Source organism: Molothrus ater, chromosome 21, assembly GCF_012460135.2.
Source record: "Molothrus ater isolate BHLD 08-10-18 breed brown headed cowbird chromosome 21, BPBGC_Mater_1.1, whole genome shotgun sequence".
Lineage (NCBI taxonomy): Eukaryota > Metazoa > Chordata > Aves > Passeriformes > Icteridae > Molothrus > Molothrus ater.
In genome coordinates, this window is record NC_050498.2 from 10,382,174 (window position 1) to 10,402,192 (window position 20,019).

A 20,019-nucleotide genomic window follows, 5' to 3' on the forward strand; every position below is an offset into this window, starting at 1 on the left:
TAATTCCTCTCACTTGGACACCCTGTGCCGAGCTCAGCCCTGTTTGAAATATTCCTGATCTGTGGGTGCTGCTGGTGTTGGCGGCTCTGGTGCCACCCCGAGCATCCCCTGCTGCTCCTGGGTCTGCACCGTGCTGGGGCTTCGCCCCTCCTGGGCAGCCTGAGGGTGTTTTTGGGGCTAATTCTCCCTTGGTGGCCAGGGAAGGTACCCACTGTTTGTGGGGACCCCTCCTTTGCTGTATTGTGAGGTTTGATAAACAGGTCTCAGCTGTTCCTGGGGATCTGGAGATGGTAAAGGGGCTGCTGATGGGCTTGGCAGAGCCACAGAATCACGGAATGGTTTGGATGGGACCTTAAAGATTCCATTTCCACCCCTCTGCCATGGGCAGGGCCACCTTCCACTGTCCCAGGGTGCTCCCAGCCCTGTCCAGCCTGCTCTGGGCACCCTGTGGCTGCCAGGCCCTCCCCAAACTCACAGGGAACAATTTCTCCTTAATTTCTGCCCCACTGGCCTCCAAAAAGTTTGACTTTTCCCGGCCTGGCAGGGATCCCGCTGAGCCCCAGTGCTGGGATAGCACAGCACTGTGGTGAGTTCCTGCTTTCCCACAGCCCATGGCTGCATTACCTACATTTAACTACCCATTACACAAACTATAGCTCTAAAGCGAGGGATATGGCAGCTTTATTATAAGTTTATTACATGCTAATTCAAGCAAATAAATTTGCTCCAGCTGTGGAGCAAAGGAGATTAATAACCTCGAAGATCACTTCGCTGCTTTGATGAGTTTCTTGAACAGAGTGGAGTATATTTAGGAAGAGCAACTAGATTAGTCAAAAAACCCCTTTAATTATTAGTGACACTGTGCAAACTGCTTCCTACGAGTGGAATACCAACTACTTAACTCCCTGACCTTATTATTCAAATAAACACTCCTTATTACAGCGACATGACTGGCTCATCAACACATCACATCAGCTGCCTGGGTGGGGGTCTGGGGGTCCCCGCTGTGCCAGCCTCCAGCTGGGCTCTGTCAGGGGTGAAACGACCCAAGAGGATTTAACAGAGCTCCATGTGCCACACGGCGAGCAGAGAAACTGCTGGAATGTTCTTGGCACTTGCTGGGTTTTGTTCTGCAGTTCATTCAGGTTTTTCTGGAAGTGTTTCAGCCCTGGGTGTTCTGAGGTGCCTCAGCGTTGCTGATGTTTTAATGTGTGGTTTTCAGAGCAGCCCTGGAGTGGCTGGGGAGTTGTTCTTGTGGCTGATCCTCTCCCAGTGGTCGTTGCCCTCACGTTTAATGGAATCTGGGGAAATTCTGCATTTTCTCGTTTGTCTTCATTGGCGGGAAGCTGGAGTGGGATGAGGAGTTTTCTGCCCCTGTCACAGATAAAAAGCAGGCCAAGAAGGGCTCACAGAAATGATCACAGCTATAATGAACAAGTGCCCGGGTGTTCCTTCCCTTCCTTCCCTCTGCTCCCGTTTCAGTGCGGGCTCGGTGGGTGCTCAGGGGATTTGGAGCCCTGGGTGTCTCTGTGTGGGTCCCCAGGGTCTCTCAGCCCTCTGGGGGACAGTGTGTGTCCAACTCTCCTGGAAAAGCAGCAAATCCAGAATATTCTCCTGCTCCTCTGCTCCTGTGCTCCCCCCGTCTCTGCCTTCAAACAGTTTCTGCTCTATGTAGAGCAAGCAAAAATGATGTGTTAAATACAGCCCGGGCTAAAGCTCTGAATCAAATCAATTCCTTTTTGATTCTCCGAGCTTTTGAATCCTCGGCCCTGCTGGAGGATTGTTAGCACAAGAATGGGGCTGAAGGAGCAATCCTTTCGCAGCGCTATTGACTCAATTATTTTGCCTCTTGATTTTGTATGAGCGGCCGGCGGAAATTCTGATTGCTGATGGTGGCGGAGCATTGGCGGAGCGGCCGGGCCGGGGCCCCGCAGCCTCCCCTGGCTCCGGTGCCACCGGCTGGGCACGGGGCGTGCGGGGCTCTGCCATATGCGGGGTGTGAGGGGCTCTGCCATGTGCGGGGCGTGCGGGGCTCTGCCATATGCGGGGTGTGCGGGGTGTGCGGGGTGTGCGGGATGCGCGGGGCTCCGCTGACCTTGCGGTGTCCGCGCCGCTGCCGGGACGTGCGGGATCGATGCGGGATCGATGCGGGATCGGTGCGGGATGGATGCGGGGGTTGCGGGATGGGTGCGGGATGGATGCGGAGGGTGCGGGATCGGTGCGGGATCGGTGCGGGATGGATGCGGGATGGATGCGGGATCGGTGCGGGCGTTGCCTTTTCGCGCTGTCGCGGCTGTCAGCACCGGCCGCTCGCCCGCCCGTTCTCCTTAGGGGTCGGTGCTGCCCCGGGGGTCCCGGGGGTGATGCCGGGCCCGGCCTGGGGGCTGCGCTCTTCCCCTCCCGGTGTTCACCCCCCTCACCATCTCATCTCAGGGCTCCTGTGCTGGGTACCAGGCACTGCTGGGGCGGGACAGGGACGGGACCTGGCCTGGGCTCCACCTCCACTCAGGAGAGTTGGGAGCCCACAGCCCAGCCTGGCTCACTTGTTCCATATCAAAAAAGAGGAATTCCCCACCCATCAAAAGGCTGTGAAAGGGTAGGAAGCACTTTGGATGTCTGGATGAAAGGGCTGAGAGGAACAAGCTGCTGCTTTGAAGAGGTAAAGCCCTGTACAAATCCTGAGCAGTTTTATTGGTGGCCAAAATGCATTGTGGGCTTAGAAAAGGCAAAAGCAGGAACTTTCTCCTGCTTTTTATTGTGGCTGATGTTTATGTGACATCAGAGCCCGGGCTCCGTGGCTGCAGGAGGTGGCAGGTCCTTGCTGGGTGTCACCAGGCCATGGGGACACTGCCGGTGCTCGTTCTGTACCTGCTCCCATCTCCCCATGGCTGGCACGAGGCAGGGTCTCCCATTAATGCACATTTCAGCCTCCCCTGCCTTTGTAACCAGTTTTAATCGGTAATTGTTGGTGAGCAGGAGCAGTGCACGGGCTCCTCTCACCCGCTCCAGGGCCAGTGCCACTCCAAGGGGAGCATCTTCAAGCTGAAGGAAGGCAGATTCAGTTTGGATACGAGGAAGAAATCCTTCCCTGTGAGGATGGGGAGGCCCTGGCACAGGTTCCAGAGAAGCTGGAAGTGCTCAAGGCCAGGTTGGATGTGGTTTGGAGCAGCCTGGGACAGTGGCAGCTGTCCCTGCCCATGGCAGAGGTGGCACTGGGTGGTTTTTAAGCTATTTCCAAGCCGGCCCATTGCAGAGTCTCTGCTGGCTGTGTTTGCCAGCCCGGCCCCCGGGAGCTGCTCCGTGCCATTCCAGCCGTTGCCGTGGAGGTAAAGAGCAGGAATCAGCCTCTGCTAATGCACAAACAGAGTCAAGTACCGGTGCCCTTTGCAAAGCACTAATGAATTACAAGTGTCTCTCCTTACCCAGGCGCTGCCACCGCCTCGTGACCGGCTGAAAACTGCAGCCCTCGGCACGTGGAGCTGCTGGAATTGCTCATTTCTGACGGTATCTGAAATAATTTAATGCAGGATGGTAAAGAGGGGAGGGTTTTTTGGGGTGGGTTTCATCACCATCAGGGTTTCGGTGCTCTCAGGCTGGGTGGCATCCAGGCTCGTGCCACCACAGGGACCGGTACCCAGTGGAACAAATGAGTTTTAAACCCCTCTGTTTTATTATTCTGTATTAATAACGAGGCGGCCCTTGTAAATAGCCGTGAAAGGGAGCGCTTAAGCTCATAATTAACAAATGCTGCCTTGGGTTCTGCTGCAGCCTCGAGCTGCGTGATGGGGGATGCACGGCTCTGCCCAAGAGCAGAGGGTGCTCAAGTCCTCCAAGTTAATAAACCTGGGGTTTACTCTGAGATTTTGGGACAGCCAGGACAGCCAGCTGTGCCTTGGGGTACGGCAGAGCCTGTGGGACAGGGCGGGGTCCTGGGGGCACAGGATGGGAGGTGGTACAAGGTCCCCTTCGGGCCCCAAGACCCCCACGGGGGTGACACTGCACGACCCCAGTGGCCCCAGCTGCCTCCTGCAGCTCAGCGTTACAGCTCGGCCATAAATGTTTATGACAGGAGGGAGAGGAAGTAAATCACATTTATCTCCCTTGTTTTCTTTATCGGGGCACTAATTTGACAGGGAAGGGAAATTCTTGCTTATTTTACAACTCTGATTTCGGCTGCAATTTGATTTCAGTAGCTGGGAGGCGAACACAAAATCTTATTTTTGTTCCAGAGCTGGTATAAAAATTTACATTTTGACACCGACCCCCACCCCCATTTCAGCGCTGCTACAGCGGGCCCGCGGGCTTCGCACAAAACACATCACCCACATATAATACACTCATAATTCACTAATGTTTGCTGAATGACAGGGTTAAGTGGCTGCTATTCCCGGCCTCCCACCACACTAATGTACTCCAGACCCGCGCTCCTTTTTTCCTTCTGGATTGCAGTCAAATCGTTTCCTGCAGCCCTCGCAGTGGAAGCTCCTTCCACCCCGAACAAACATGACTTCCGAAATTATTTTCATTTGTTTTCCTAATCTAATTTTCCCCTCGGTGCTCCACTAATCATCAATCCCATTAAGGGCTTGATGTGTTGGCTGCTTTGCAGAGAGCCCGTCCTGCATCCTGACCTTCAGCAGGCTGAGCCCCCCGGGACCCCAGGATGGGGGGATGGACCCCTCCTCGGATCCCTCCATCCCTGCCCAGTCCCACAGCCTGTTCTCCCCAGGAAAGGCACCTGTGAGCCTGGGACAAGGACTAATGAGTGATGAGTGTTTACAGCCAAAGGAGCGCTGGGGGGAGCTGGCTCTGCTCCAGGGCAAGAGCCAAAGGGAAACAGCCTCTGGTGGAACTGAGCTGGGAGAGGGGGTCACTCCCGTGAGGAAAACACACAGCAAGGGTGTGGGGGACTGGGAATTTATCCAGCAGGACTGGGCTACCCACTGCCCCTCCTGGAAACAGGATCAGTGCTGATGGTGCCAAAGGTGTGCCTGGCAGGGCACAGGATGAGGGAGCAGCCTTGGGGCACAGGGACAGGGCAGGGATGTGCAGGACAGGCAACAAGGTGATGAGTTTTGGAGTGATGGGGCTGATCTCACCCCCCAGAGATAAATATTCTCCCCCCCCAATGAAATGGACTCCATGGATCTGTTCAAAACAGTTTATTGTATTTTTTCGTCAGACAAACACATTGATTTCTGGACCACAGTAGAGGATGGAAACCTTTCACAAACTTATTTATTTGAAAATACAAATATAAAATTATACTTTCCACATCTGTGATGTGAGAGACCCCCATCCACATAGTATTTTACAACAGGGCTTCAGAAAGCCATACACAGAGACCTGAAAGATGCTTGATATATATAGATACATATATATATGTATATATATAAAAAAAAAGTCACTACCAAAGTTCTCATCAGTTCATACTAAAGTATAAAAGGAAGGGCTAGGCCTGCCACTGTGCCATAGTTTATTTAGGTACATTTATGACCACCTGAAATGCTGACTTGCATCCTAGTACTGATGGGAGTTCAGACCTCGTACGACAGAGAATGACGGGGGTGCTACCTACGACGGTCACGGGACAGAGGAGCCCGGGGCTGGGGTGACCCTGCTGGGCTGGGGTGACCCCTCAGGGCCAGGGTGACCCCTCTGGCCACCGGGCCCTGCTCGGACACCGAGCTCTCCACACAACACGGTCGGACTGCTGGGGGGGGCCGACAACCCATCACGAGGATTTGCTTTCTCAGACTAAGTTTTTTTTTTTTTTCCTTTTTAAAAATTATTATTATTATTATTTATTATTATTGTGTTTTTTTTGGTAATTTTATTACAGTATTAAAGTATTGCTTAGCTTACAGAATCTCCTCACGTAGTGTTCGCGCGGGGCCGGCTGGATTCTGCACGTAGGAAACTCTACAGTGTCTGTGCCCGTGTGTCTGCGAGGCATCCTGGCTCTTCTGACACTAACCTCACTTCTCCCTGTCTCTCAACTATGTCGCTTTGAAAAAAACAAACCAAACCACTAAAAAAAAGAATTCAGAAGATTCCACCCAAGAGACATCGCCATAGCGTAAAAGACAGCTATGAGTTAGTGTTGTTTTTCTTTTTTTTTTTTTTTTTTTGTTTTTTTTTTTGTTTTTGTAAACAGTTTCATATGCAATATCATACAGAACCATGGCTGGCCTTCAGTAAAAATGTAGTAAACTATATTGCTTTATTATTGATTATGTTGCATTGAGTGAATGGCAGAAACGAAACAGGAAGGGACGTGTGGCTGGAGTCGCTAGCCCTCATTCACACTACAGATGAAAGCAGGGAAGAAAAGAAATCCCAACACCTTTCAGGTCGTTATCACCCACAATTACCCAATGATTTAACTAAGCCTAGCAAGATGTGTGACATTCACCAGCAGACGCTGCTGTACAATGGAAAAAAAAAATCAACTTACAGCAAAGAGAGCCATGCTACCTTAAAGTCCAAGCTACAAATTCAACTCAAAATGAACATTTATGAAGTGTAAGAAAAAATAAAAACCCCAAAGGACAGATCAGGCTTTGCCTTAACCAAGCCAGTCCCGAAGAAGGACTCGGGTTATTTGGAGGGGAGGGTCCCAAGCACTTGTGGCTCCTGGGGAATGTCCCTGGTGGTGGGGACGTGGCCCCCTGGCCCTTTGGGTGCCCAGGTCGCCCAGGTGGTGGAAATGGCTCCTGTTGGTCCCCCCAGCTGGAGATCTGGGGGCAAAGGCCAGGCTGGACACTGGGGACAGCGCGAGGTGACCCTGCCATGGCAGGGGTGGCACTGGGTGGGCCTCGGGGTCCTTCCAGCCCAAACCAGGCCATGATTCCACCATCCTTCACTCCCTCCTGGGCTTGAGTAAAACAAAGGTGGAGCTGAACCTTTGCGCTGAAAAATTTACAAAAAACCCCCAAACGAACGAAGGAAAAGGAAAAAAAAAAAAAAATCCTTCAAAATTGATTTCTAGATGAGTGGGGGACTAACGTGAACCTTAGTCTAGGTAGCCACATCAAAACATCTTGGATTCCACGACATTTGTGCTATGGGCCACTGGGACTTCTCAAAAGGTATATAAACATCTAAAACATATTCACACAGATTAGCAATTTCTTCTGAGCATTCTTAAAAAAATATGTTTTTTTTTTTTTCTCTTAGTAAAATCGTTTTAATATACCGTGCCTCCCTCTTTTAAAAAATAAATTAAAAAAATCCAGTTTTGCATATCTAGCATTAGCATTTAAGGTAGTATGGCACATCCCCTTTCCAAAGTCATGGGTGGGGATCTACAAATGCCTTAAGAGTTTGCCAGCATTTTTAACATTGTGAGACCTTTGGTTAGTTGAAACCGCATCAGATCAACAAAAGAAAAATAATAAACAAGAGAAAAAAAAGCACAGAAAGAAAATAGAGAAGAAAAAACAAAAAAGGAAAACCTTCCCAAAATTATTAGCATTTTTTTTTTCTTAAATAAGAGAAAGTTCTATCCTTACTGGTCCTAAATCTGAATAACTACATCTAAATTTTTAACCTTAATTACGATACACCTACCAATATGTACTAGAAGAGGAAGAGAGAAAGAGGGGGGGAAAAATTCACTACACTACCATCAGGACAGCACTCTTACAAGATAAGCCATTTTATACACTATTAACATACAACAATGATCAACAAAGAATATTCTATGAGGTGACAGGGAATGGAGAGGAAAACCAACTGGTAGTACAGTACATCATCAACATTGACAAAATAGCAATAAAAAATTCCCTGACGGCACACTGAATCACAGGGAATTTGGTTCGTAGTATTTTTTTTTTTTACCTTTTTATTTTTTAAAGAATTCGGTTTTATTTCTTTTATTACTTGATCAAGTCTCAATATTTAAAAAGCGTCCAGCATTTTGCTTAAACCTGGTTGTTCTGAAATAAGAAAAAAACCTAAAATATTACATAAAAAGCATGATTTTTTTTTAAAAACAAGAAAAACAAGGTTTCTCCTTTCGGTTAGCAGTATGGTGCCTTGTTTTGTTAAAGATGCCTTGCTCTACCTTGTCTATTGAATGTCTACATTAGTCTACTTGTTAGTAAAATTTACAAAAATAGGAGTGCAGCAGCTCTTTTTAACAAATGTCGCATTCAGTGTCTTATACTGGCTGTACCTAAAGTACCAAATTTATAAACGTAACAATTTAAAAAAATATTAATAAAACTTGTCAATATTACGTTAAAAAAAGAAGAAATATATCCACACTACAGTATGTTCTTAATGCCACCTACCATGTTGTACTTCTAGTTTGCTGTTGCAGGCCTATTTACCAATATTAAAAAAATTAAATTAAAAAATATCCTTCATAAGTTTCCTCCCCCAACAGAGGACCATATATATAACAGCCAAATATTAAACATGTGCAAATAGGAAACTGTCAGTTTTTCCCCTACCAGTCACAGTGCAATGATGTTTTATACTTTATTTCTTTTAAATTCTGTTTACAACTACAATAAATTAAAATCTTCCGTTGCTTCTAGGGTGAAACTTGTAGCACTGAGGTATTCCCAAAAAAAAAAAAAAAAAAAAAAAAAAAAAAAAATCAAAACCAACCAAAGTTGCTTTCTAATTTGACAATACAGAAAGTGATGGATAATAAAGGAAACCATGCAAGCTGGACGCTGCTCTGCCCACATGGGGTGCCCAGAGCAGCTGAAATGACTGGACAGCAAGTTGATCTAGTTTAAAACAATGATTAAAAAAAAAAACCAAAATAAAAAAAAAAAAAACAACCAAAATCAAGGTGTGCTTTGAACCGTAAATGCGCTAAGTAGGAAAAATCGTAGCTTCTTGATCAGTTTTGGGAAAAGCAGGTTTTAAATTAAAATAAAAACCCCACGAGACTGTTCCTTTGTAAGCTGTGCACGTGTGAGAGCAAACTGCTGGTGTGACCTGGGTGGGCTGGGAGGGTCCCACAGCACCAGAGCCCCCGGCAGCCACTCCCAAAGGCTACAACTCCCTTCTCTTTTCTCCTCCATTTCCATAGAGAAACTGCCTTAGGCTGACTCCATCACAAAAATAGGTTTGTATTTCTCTTTCTTAATAGTTTCTATGTAGTTAATGGAATTGTATTTACAGCACTTTATTATTTTTTCTCTTTTTTTTTTTTTCAGAATTCACAATTTCAAAAAACCTTATATCACCTCTTTCAACAAAAAAAAGCACTTATATAGAAAAAGGACGCGCAAAAAGTTTGTCGCCCTCGCCTTATTGCCGAAAATAGAGAGAATTAGAGTAACCAAGACGCCACAAAGGAAAAGAAGGGCCAGAGAACCTGCTGCTCCCCCCTCCCCGTGCCCTGCCCGCCGCTCCCCCGCGGCCCAGGCTCCTGTCACCATCTCAGCATCCTTTAAGCAACAACGACTACGTAAAACAGAAGGGAGGAGGAGGAGGAGGAGGAGGAGGAGGGGAGGTGGGAAAGAAAAAGCAAAAGAAACCCCTTAATATAACAGTTACACTATGGTTAGGCTCTTGCTACATACACAAAGAATTGCGACTACGTGGCTACGAGACTATGTCCAAAAGGCTACGAAAAGATGTGGGTTTGGAGAGGCTTAAAAAGAGGGGGGGGAACCCACCGAGAAAATAAAACGAACAAGAAATGGGTTTTATATACATACTTTTAAAAGCTGTTGTTTTTATAGTACAGCAGATTCATGAGATGATGAGAGAGATTTTAAACCACCCAAGTCCTTCGAGTGCCACCTCCAGTTTGCGTTGGCGGTGATGATGATGATGGTGATGGTGATGATGATGTAGTGCTCAAAGTCTGATGAGATCACCCAACCGTGGGCCCCTTCAGAAACTTCGCCCTGTCTTGCCCGGACATCCAGAGAGACTCTGCGTGGAGAGAGGGTGGACATGGACACGGAGAGGGAGTTAATTGAGGTAAATTAGGATTTTTAACCAAAAAACCCCAAAGTGTCTGCAAACACTGCAGCCACAGCCTGCCCCATCCACCCCGAGGGAGGATGCAGGGGGCTGGAATGCTGAGGTGTTCCCAGGACAGCCCCCATGGGAGAGGGGGTCTCATGTAGTCCCTGCTCTTATTTCCAGTTTAGGAACAGTAAAATGTGAGTTGATGTATGGCCAGGACAAAAACGGCTCCTCAGGCATCTGTTCTGCCATGAATTCACCCAGCTCTGGTAAAATGGGTTTTCTCTGAAGTACCTCGAAGGTGACAAGTTTTACCTGGGCAGGCTGAGGCAGCCAGGATTTATTTTATACAGGAGCTTCAGCCTCCAACGCTCCGTCCCTGCCTAAAGCTGTGATATATGATGTGTATTATTTATGTTAGAAATATAAATATAGAGAAATATAAATATTTGGGGCACTGGCTCTGCAGGCAGCCACTCCGGGGACGAGGGCCAGGACAGGATGCTCCGTGGTGACCTCCAGAGCCCATCCCCACAGAGCTGTGCTGGGGTGAGGTCCCAGCAGCATCCTGCAGGGATGTGGAAACTGCTCCCTGCCCCAGGACCCGCAGCTCAGCCAAATCCTGCCCCGGGGATGCAGGAGCAGCCGCTGCCACAAGCGTTTCAAAGCCAGTGTTCCTCGAGGAATTAATAATAAGGCTCATTTCCTCCTCTCCAAATCTATTTTAATTAGTAATGAGCAACATTAAAAGCACTTTGTTTTTAAGTCGTTAATGGTTCGAGTCTCAGCCTGGCCAGTGAGTGATGGCTGCAGTGATGGGCTGTGTGAGTGAGGAGTGATTACAGCCCATCAGGCTGGCAGGGCTGTGCATTATTAGCCTGAGTGATGATGTTCTGCCCGGGCTCCAGCTGGCCTCGGGTACCACCTCACTATTCCAGAGGCTGACGTGAAGGATTCTGACAAATTGATCACAGAACAGGCCCTGCTACGTGCAAGTAATAGCTGGGATTAAGCAAGAGTGCTTATGGCACTTTTTTCTTTCCCATAAAAAACACTCCTTGGCGGAGCAAATCAATTGACAGAACAATTTCAGGTAATCTTGGGGGTGTGTGTGGAGATGGAGAGTAAGTAGAAACCCCCTTTGTTTACGTATAAATCTATTTTTATGTAGTTTAAAGTCTCCGAACGTTTTCCACAGCTCCCAGCCCCCTGACTAACTTTAATTCTAATTTCACAGACTGATTTTTGAACGTAAATGATGTGACATTGATCATGTAATACCGGGCAAGAAGCAGGGAAATAAAATCTGCCACATCCATTCCATCTGCCTGTCCGGGCCCAGAGCTCTGGAGGCAGACCCGTGCCATTTAATTGGGATAACTTCTGCTTCTCATTGCATTTTCTAATCTATTCCATTCCGAGTGTTAAGAATATTTGTTTGCAAAGATGAATATGCCAAAGGCCAAATAATAATAAAAAATAAAAATTAAACATTTAATTAACTGGAGCTTAGTTCAAAGGGTAGGAAACTGGCAGCGATCCAGGGCTGCGGTGCTCAGGTAATGCCTTTAATTTAATTTGCTCAGGTTTAATTTTTTTTTAATCTTGATAATTGCTCTATGGTTACAAGTTACAATGTTATCTTTTAGCTGTAATATTTGGTACAGCACTTAATTAAGAATGATGGTTTCTCAGTAATAAAGCAGTGGGGCTCAGCTATTTTTAAAGCAGTGCGCTGGGAGCAGATCTCTGATCCCACTGGGATTCTGGCTGCCGGCACTGGGGGTGATTCCCCACAGCTTCCTGGGTTTTCTGCCTCTTCAAATTATTGCATGAAGCATCATGAAGATGAAAAAGTGACTTTTGGTTTAGCTTTGGATCTGTCTTCCAGTTTCCAGCCCGTGAGGTTGAATTGAGTAACACAAATCACAGAAAGGAATGATTAAAGGCCAAGGAAAGACGAAATGAAGATAAAAAATTGTTCACTTAAAGTAAATATAGGGGAGATGGTAGTTCAGCACAAAGTACAAATGGGATATACTGTAATACCTCCAAGTGAGATGGCAACCAACCATGTGTAACGTTTCAATGGTATCCATTTGTAAAAGCCGTTGCAATCAAAGGTCCCTAAAATTGTACAATTGTTAAGTTCATCAGTGCTCTATACATGGGAACAGCTGATTATTAATTTTTGCCAAGAAATTATCAAAGGACTTGAAAGACTGTGTTGCCAGCATGAATAGGGATTTCCAAGAGCTGTTCTGGTCACCAGGTGTGCTCAGCCCTATGGTCACCTTTCCAAGACCATCATCTTCTCATTCCCCCAGGTGCAAAAATAAGCTTTGGGGTTCTCCCTTCTTTATTTTTAAACCAGGGTTAGTAAATGGAGAGTGTTAAATAAATATATATGTAATAAAAGCTATGGGATTCTTTGCAGTTATTGGGGGAATTAAGAGGCTACCAATCTGCAAGTCAATTATAAAATGGTTCTTTGGGCAGTGTTAGTGCAGACAAATCTGGATACCCAGGCTTGGACCTGGTGTCCTTTCACTTGAAAAATGGAAATAAGAGGTGTTGTAAGTGGTGAGAGGTGGCAGTTTGAACGGATGCAGCTCCTTGCAGAGCAGTAACATTCCCTGTTTGTGCTGGAATTGATCCACAGGGATTGTCACGTCCGTGGTGTGACCACGGGAGGGGCAGGCCCGGGATGGGAATTGAGCGCACGGGCACAAAGCCAGGCAGAGAGTTTGTTTGTCTTTCCTGCAATAAAAATAACAGTTCCAGGAGCTTTGTCTGCACCACACTCCTGCTCCCCCCATCCAATTCCATCAGGGAGGGAAGTTCTCCTCTGGGTTTGAGGGACCTTCAGGGGAGCCTCTGCACTTCCTCACTGTGCAGGAGACAAATGCAGCTCCTGCCTGTGCTCCCAAAGGGCAGGAGCCTCCCTTGCAGTCTGTGCTGGGGTGCCACGGGGCAGCCCAGCCCCATTCATGCTCACACACAGGTGACACAGCCACGTGCAGCCTTGTTAAGCCAATCTCTGCCCCTCATTAGTGCAATCACAGCCCCACGTTAGGCGCGTTAGGAGGCACCTCCCAGGACCCCCCGGCCCAGCCCGGCCCCTCGCTCCAACCTGCGGCTCCTGGGGGCTGGGAGGGACCCCAAACATCAGCAAACAGGTGAAGAGGAGCAGGACATGTCCTGTCCCCCTGCTGGGGGTCCCACCAGCCAAATTAATGAGCTGATTCTGCTCGTTTAGGGGGAGCAGGGACTGTTGCAGTGCCTGCCAAAGGGTGCAGCAGCCAGGAGGGGTAGCTGGGCTGGTGTAAAGCCCATGTGGACAAGCAGGGATTTAAATCCCGTATTTATTAAATATTTCTCTTTGAGACAGGTCATGTCTGGCTGCAGACGGCTCCAAAGGAGTGTTTGCACCAGGAGATGTTCAGGTTGGATATTAGGACAAAATTTCTTCAGTGCAAGAGTGATTAATCTTAGAATTTCTTCAGTGCAAGAGTGATTAATCACTGGAATGGGCTGCCCAGGGCGGTGGTGGAGTCCCCATCCCTGGAAACATTACAACTTTCACAAAGTTGTGGAGTTTTGTTTATCTCTGCAAAACATTCGGCTGTCATGGTTTGATGCTGGCACAATGCCAGTGCCCCCACGGAAGTATAATCTCGTTAAAGTGGCAATTAGTGGTAATAATGATAAATTGGTGATAAAAGGGCAATTGGTTCTCAAGGGCTGATTGGACCTGATGATTCTGGAGGTTCTCCCCCTTGCCAATCCCAGCTGCAATGCCCAGATAATAATAATAATAATAATAATAATCAGTGATTGCTCCACAATCCAGCTGGTACCCACGGGTCGGGCACGGCTCGCAGGTTCTGGCAGCGAGGAGCCGCACTGGCCACGGGGTCCCCACCGCCCTGAAACCCCCTGGAGCTCAGCCCAAACCCCCCAAACCCCCCGAGCCCCCAGCACGGGGTACTTACGGCGATGCCGTGGCCGAAGCCCGAGCCCGGCTGCGGGCTGGCGGCGCTTATGTAGTTGCCCACGGCGGAGTCCTGGCTGGCCGTGCCGTAGAGATCCGCCACGGGCCCGGGGCTGTTGGCCCCGGGGAAGCCTCCGGGCCGCGCTGGGGTGGAGCCTGCCGGGGAAGCGGGTGCGCCAAAATTCGGTTGAGCACTGTAGCTATTCAAGACTGGTGTGCAGAGAATAAAGCTGGGTATGAGGCCAGACGCCGGGCATGCACCGGAATTACAAAGCCAAACACCAGAATAAACAGCCTAGGCCCAATTCTAACACTTAACCAAGGCCATGCGAGAGGAGAGCAAGTACTGGAGAAGAGTCAGCCCGGACTACTACGAAGCTTAGAGCTCCAAAAATATATATATGGATATATATAAAAAAAAAAAAAAAAAGAAAAAAAAAAAGAACAATCATTCAACACACTACTGCAACCAGAGACTGGAGGTGCTCATTTTCACCAAATTATCACAAAATATAATAGGTATTTTTCAACATCTGACTTGATGCTCATGCAGTAGTAACAAGTTCTCTAGGTCTGGGCACGCCGAGACAGCATTCACATCCCATGCAAACTACAAAGGAACTAGTTTGAGACTACACATTGTGGTAATATTGATATTAAAATGTTGACAGCAAATAACTTGAATCACATCTAGGAAAATCGTTTTTTGGATCCATTCAATACTTTTGGAAAAAACCCGCCCTTTTAGATCAGTAAGCTGTAGAAATAGTTCAGTAGTTGATTTTTTTTTTTCTTTAAATGATATGGAATGGAACAGTTTGGATTTTTCTCTTTTAAATATGACCAAAGAGAGTGTTGTTTTATTTAGGTTTTTTTTTTTTCCTTTTGATTTGGAGAGCGAAGACCTACCTTCGTCTCCAAAACCATGCTTGGGACATCAACCAAAATTAAACAAATAAATAAAGATCAAAAGCAAAAAAAGAATTCCAGAGGGTGGATGACAACTCACCTCCTAATGTGGAAGTAAAAGAAAATTTAATTTTTTTCCTCCCTTAATTTTTTTTTTTTTTGAGAAAGAAAAACAATGTAAATAAGAATGATACTGAAGAAGAAATTTAGATATTAAAGCATGTTAGATGATCAGGCTTCTGGCATTTCTCACGGCTGCTCTTGGATGTAGAATTTATGAGGAAGAAGTTTCAATGCGAAAGAAAAGTCAGCAGACTGGGAGGAGCTGGATGGAGATGGCTGCGGGAAGCTGGAGCTACACCTGGGTGGTACCTGCAAGGCCCCTGGGGGCACAGGGAGCCTGCTCTGCCCACCCCCACCGTGTCCCCACCGTGTCCCCACCGTGGGCAGCGCCAGGACACAATGGCCAGCGGGGCTGGACATGGCCCAACACCACAGCCTGCCCCAAACCCCTGGGCACCGACCCCATCACCTCCATCCCCACCTTCCAGGCTGCCCCAAGGCTACTTCAGCCTTTTCCTCTGGCTGCAACTTCCCCCTGATCTCCACATAAACCAGGGTTATGAGGTCTGGTGGCCTGCAGTGACCTGTGCCCAGGCCAGAGCTGCATGGACTGACCACAGGGTTCTCCTGGAGCCAGCCCTGTGCTCTCACCAAAGTGCTGGGGTGGGCACAGGCTGCACCTCTGCTGCCCTGGCCCCTTCCCCTGCGTCGCCCACCCAGAGGGACCCCAGTTCTCAAATGACTGAGGTGGGCAGGTGAGGCACACCTGGCAGCTGGTGGCTCTGTGCTGACAGGGAAGGCAGCTCTGCACCAGAAATGATTCACCACAGCTCTGCACTGGTAGCAGGGGAGGGTAAGTAGGACATCTAAGCTAGCAAGTTCAAAGAAATAAGGCATGAGAGAGTAAACAGATTTTGGACTTCGCTGGCAAACAAAGAGCCTTTTTTTATTATTAAAGATTAAATGTCAAGATAACATTTGGCCTTCTCACTCGTGAAGAAAAAATATCCAGCTGAGATGTTCCAAAGCCCTTTATTACTACAAGCCAGCACTTTTCCCCCTTTTCTTCCCTTTGGTTCAATAAAATGGATGTGAATTTTCCTGCCAAGTCACACAGAAAACCCAGTTGGGCTGCTCCGAGTGACAGCAGGACCTGGCATGGCCAGGGCAGCCTGTTAGTAAAATACTCCTGCAAACCCCACAGAAACCTCCAGAACAACCACCTGAGGAACCAGAGAGACTCTCTGTGCCCCCACACCCCACATCCCACCCTGGCCACTCTCATTTGCATCTCTCAAGACTGGAGGTAAGGCTTTCACACCTGCAGGGAGAGCTGGCAGTGGGTTGGTTGTTCAGGTGGGGAATGGAAAGGTAATTTTTCATCTGCTGACCAGGGTTCAACACTGCACACTGCTCCCAGGAGGGAGAACGGGCATGCCAGAGGCTGCTCCACTGCCTGGAAGGGCTGTGTGGAGGCTGGGATGCCCTGGCACCTCTCCATGTGGTGCCTGAAAACTCCACAGAAAAAGCTGGAAGCTTTTCCAGAGCCAACACTTCATTCCAGACCCTACAAATGAAACAGAAAGCTCGCAGAATTAGCAGGAGGCTCAGAAAGCTGTATTGAAATGATTTGCTCAGCCATGGTTAGTTGCTAAGTGTTTGTCTTCCTCCAGGAGCTCAGGTGAGCTCACCTGGAGCCAGAGGCACCTTGACCATCACAACAGCAAAGGGGCCCTGAACCACTTCCCCACAGGCAAATCCTGATGTGTTCTGGCAAGAACTGCCTGGAAACAAAAGTTTGTTTTACACAAACCTGGAGTACCCTGACACTAAAAGGAATAAGGAAAAATGTCTGCAATCCTCCAGACTCCAGATACTGCATCACCAAGAAAAGTTAATACATTTTGGAAACCTATGACAAAATTTCTGATGCTGGGGGTTGTCAGGAGTTGTCCAAGGCTGCTGTGAACTGTGGGAATTGCAGAGCCCACATTAATTCCTTGCAGGCTGGAAGGAATTGGAGCCTTTCCCCTGGCCACCAACATCCCATGGCAAGAACAGGAACTGGGGGCAGATGTTTGGAAGCTTGTTGCTGCAGAACTGCCAGGGGACTGGGCTGTCCATGGAGGGGAGGGAACACTGACTGTGACCTGATGCCAGGAGCAGGAGCAAAGCCTGAGCTGCTGCCTGGTCCCCAGAGCCATGGGCTGACCTGACCAGGAATCCCCTGACTCTGGATCCATCAGACTGACTCAGCAGGGCCATCTGCTCCCCTTCCAAGAATTGCCAGCACTCAGGAAGTCCTGGCAGCAAAGGACTCATTTCAGGTGCCATTTCCCAACCAAGTGCACAGGAAGCCATCCTGCAGCAGGGCAACTTCACAGCTCTGAGCCTGTGCCTAAGCACCTCCAGCTCAAAGGCTTCCTCCATGCAAAACTCGCAATCCCAAGCGTCCCCAGGAAGCCCTGTGATAGATCAAGGTCAGGAGAGATGTGCAAAGATTAGATGTGCTTGTAAGTCACAGCCAACCACCTTTTATCTTCGGCCCCAGCCATCCTCCATCCCTGCACTACAGAAGCTCCTTCCTGTGCTGATGGAGATCAAGGGCCAGCAGCCAGCAGCTCTGGCAGTGACGGAACAGGGCAGGCTAATGTCTTGCTTGCTTCACTTTGAATTTGCTGTGGTTTTTCTTACAGAGAAGACTCTGAGCCTGTGAATTTTGATCAGCAGGTGAAGCCTGAGGGACAGGCTTTGGGGAGCCTCAGGCCCACTCTGCCCAGTGCCACAGTGCCTTGGGGAGCACTGAAAAGCACTGAGGGAATGTGAGAGGGGACACAGAAGGATATAAAAAATGTGGGTTCATAGAGCAGCCCCAGCAGGATCTTTCAATGCCAACATTGGTGCTGTGGAGTTGGGAGCTGCTGTGCAGGGCTGGCACAGCAGGAGCTGGACCTCTTCAGGCAGTGAGGCTTTATCTCAGCCCATCCTTCAGCAGAGCCTTTATCCCCATTTAACATGCGTGTGGGATGCTCCTCCACCTTCAGCCAAGTGCTTTGTGTCAAGGAGCCAAGAGCTGGAAGCCAAAGCAGCCCAGGCTGAGGCAGGGCAGGAGGCAGGGATGTGTGTCTGGAGCCTTCTCTTGCAAACTGCCACGCTCACACAGACCCTGCCCACACCTTCAGCTGTGTTCAACCACAAAGGTCAGTGCTGGAAGATAAACTCTCCCTCCATGAACTGCTGAGATATTTCTAAGTCAGGGCTCCTGCTGGCATTTGCTAACAAGGACCCCAAGGCTGCTGGGCTTGGGCAGAGCATGACAAGCTGGATGCTGGAATCCCCCCCAAGTAAACTCAACTGAGCCATGCTGGAATCTCACCCAAATAAACCCAACTCAGCCATGAGTGATGAAGGAAAAGAGGAAGGGAAAAGGAGAAGAGACGTGAGGATTTTGACATCACTGTCCTACAGGGGGAACTCACACGGTACTGGGATGACAGTCAGGCCCTTAGGGACCAGTAAATGGGACCTGATGACAAAAAACCCACTTAGGCACCACTAAAATATTCCTTGTCCTAGGGCAGCCATGCATGGGGGTGAGCAGCTCTGCAGGGATGGGGGAGCTTGGCAGTGTGGGGTTAAAGTAACATTCACTGATTTTAGAAGTCTTTTCCAACATAAATGATTCTATGATTCTCATAATAAATTCATTTTTCATCTCCTGTCAAGCATACCCTACAACCAGAGCTGGTCATCTCCAGCCCTTTTTTCCTCCAAGACCCCTCCTTGTTCCTGCCTTGTCCCACTGCCCTCAGGGTGGATTCCTGCACAAACAGGTTTCTTCACAACTTGTTGCTCCAGAGCTATAATTTCTGGATGACTCTCTCATCTGCCATAAACAGCCACGCACAATTTGGCAGGCATTTCCACCATCAATGTTTATGATAATAACTAAACGTGCTTGAAAGCAGCAGGAAATTTTCAATATAACTATCATTAAGACAAAATGCTTTAAATCAAAGCCATTACCCACCACCAAGACTCAAAGCTCACAAGATTAGTCTGTTTTTCTATCTTTATGAAAAATTCATAGAACATGCTGCAAACATCATCTTCCAGCACGAAGGAGTAAATGATATAATAACACTGAATGCTGCTGGCAGGGATGGGAGCAGGCAGGGCACAGGGCACTGAGCAGCCCAGCTGGGACAGGGGGCTGCCCCACAGCCTGGTGGCATTTCATTTCAAAGCCAGGTTGGAGCGACCTGGTGTAGTGGAAGGTGTCCCTTCCCAGGACACTGGGTTGGTCTTTAAGGTCCCTTCCAACCCACCCTGCTATAGGATTCTATACATTTATGAATTTGAGCCACTTGGGTCCATTTTCTGCTGGATTTTCAGAGAAGACTCTCACAGCAGGAGCATCACCTGTCCCCAAGCATTCCAGCCTGCTGTGCTGCCTCTGCAGAGGACACGGAGCAGAACCACAGCGAGTGGCAGGGGACAGTCCCCCCTTCCCTGGGGACCGAGTGTCCCAGAGGGGAGCCCTGATGGCCACGCTGTCGCACGCATGACTAACAGAGCAGCACTCCCAGCGTGACGCTGATACCTTAAATAACCAGCGCAACTTCAGCACCGCATGCAGATCTTACATCATTAGTGCTCAGAGCCTTATAAATATCATTAGCAGCGCTGCACCCATGTTACAGATCGCTTGGCCAAGGCTAATTCTTTGTGCAGTCAGGGCTGAAGTTAATGGGAGTTTGTACCTTGCTTTTCAGAGCTGCTAACAACCAGAATGTCATTTACCCGGGACTGGATGTACAAATTAATGCCAGTCTGAAATAAGGCATCGGTGCTCCTGGTTCTCAGTGGCCTATTCAGGCTGCAGGAGTGCACTGCCACAGCACTGAGAAATAAACATTCATATTCAGGCTCTTTTTTTCTACACCAATCACCTCACAGAGCTCCAAACCCCTTCCTTTGTGGTCAGGTTGAGCCATGGAAGCATCGCTTCCTCGTGCCCAAGCTTTTACAGAGCGTGGGTTCTGTGGGAGGCAGCGTGTGGCGCACCTCGAACTCGGATCAATGCTCCAGCTCACGGACATCTCGGAAAT

At 48.5% G+C, this 20,019-nt stretch overlaps 1 protein-coding gene across 10 annotated transcripts in view; it reads right to left on the reverse strand.

Moving 5' to 3' along the window:
- Positions 1 to 5,147: 5,147 nt before the first annotated feature.
- Positions 5,148 to 20,019, reverse strand: part of MSI2 (musashi RNA binding protein 2) — a 210,276-nt gene continuing 195,404 nt past the window's right edge. For 4 of the 10 annotated variants that reach the window (XM_054517060.1, XM_036395402.1, XM_036395400.1 and 1 more), the window contains 3 exons: positions 13,938 to 14,146; positions 11,992 to 12,069; positions 5,148 to 9,906 (listed from right to left, as the gene is read on the reverse strand). In XM_054517060.1, coding sequence (XP_054373035.1) covers positions 12,028 to 12,069; positions 13,938 to 14,146 — 251 coding nt within the window. In that variant the 3' untranslated portion in view covers positions 5,148 to 9,906; positions 11,992 to 12,027. Of the gene's footprint in view, positions 9,907 to 11,991; positions 12,070 to 13,937; positions 14,147 to 20,019 lie in introns of those variants that run through there. The other 6 variants (XM_054517059.1, XM_036395405.1, XM_036395407.1 and 3 more) reach the window with 5 other exon arrangements.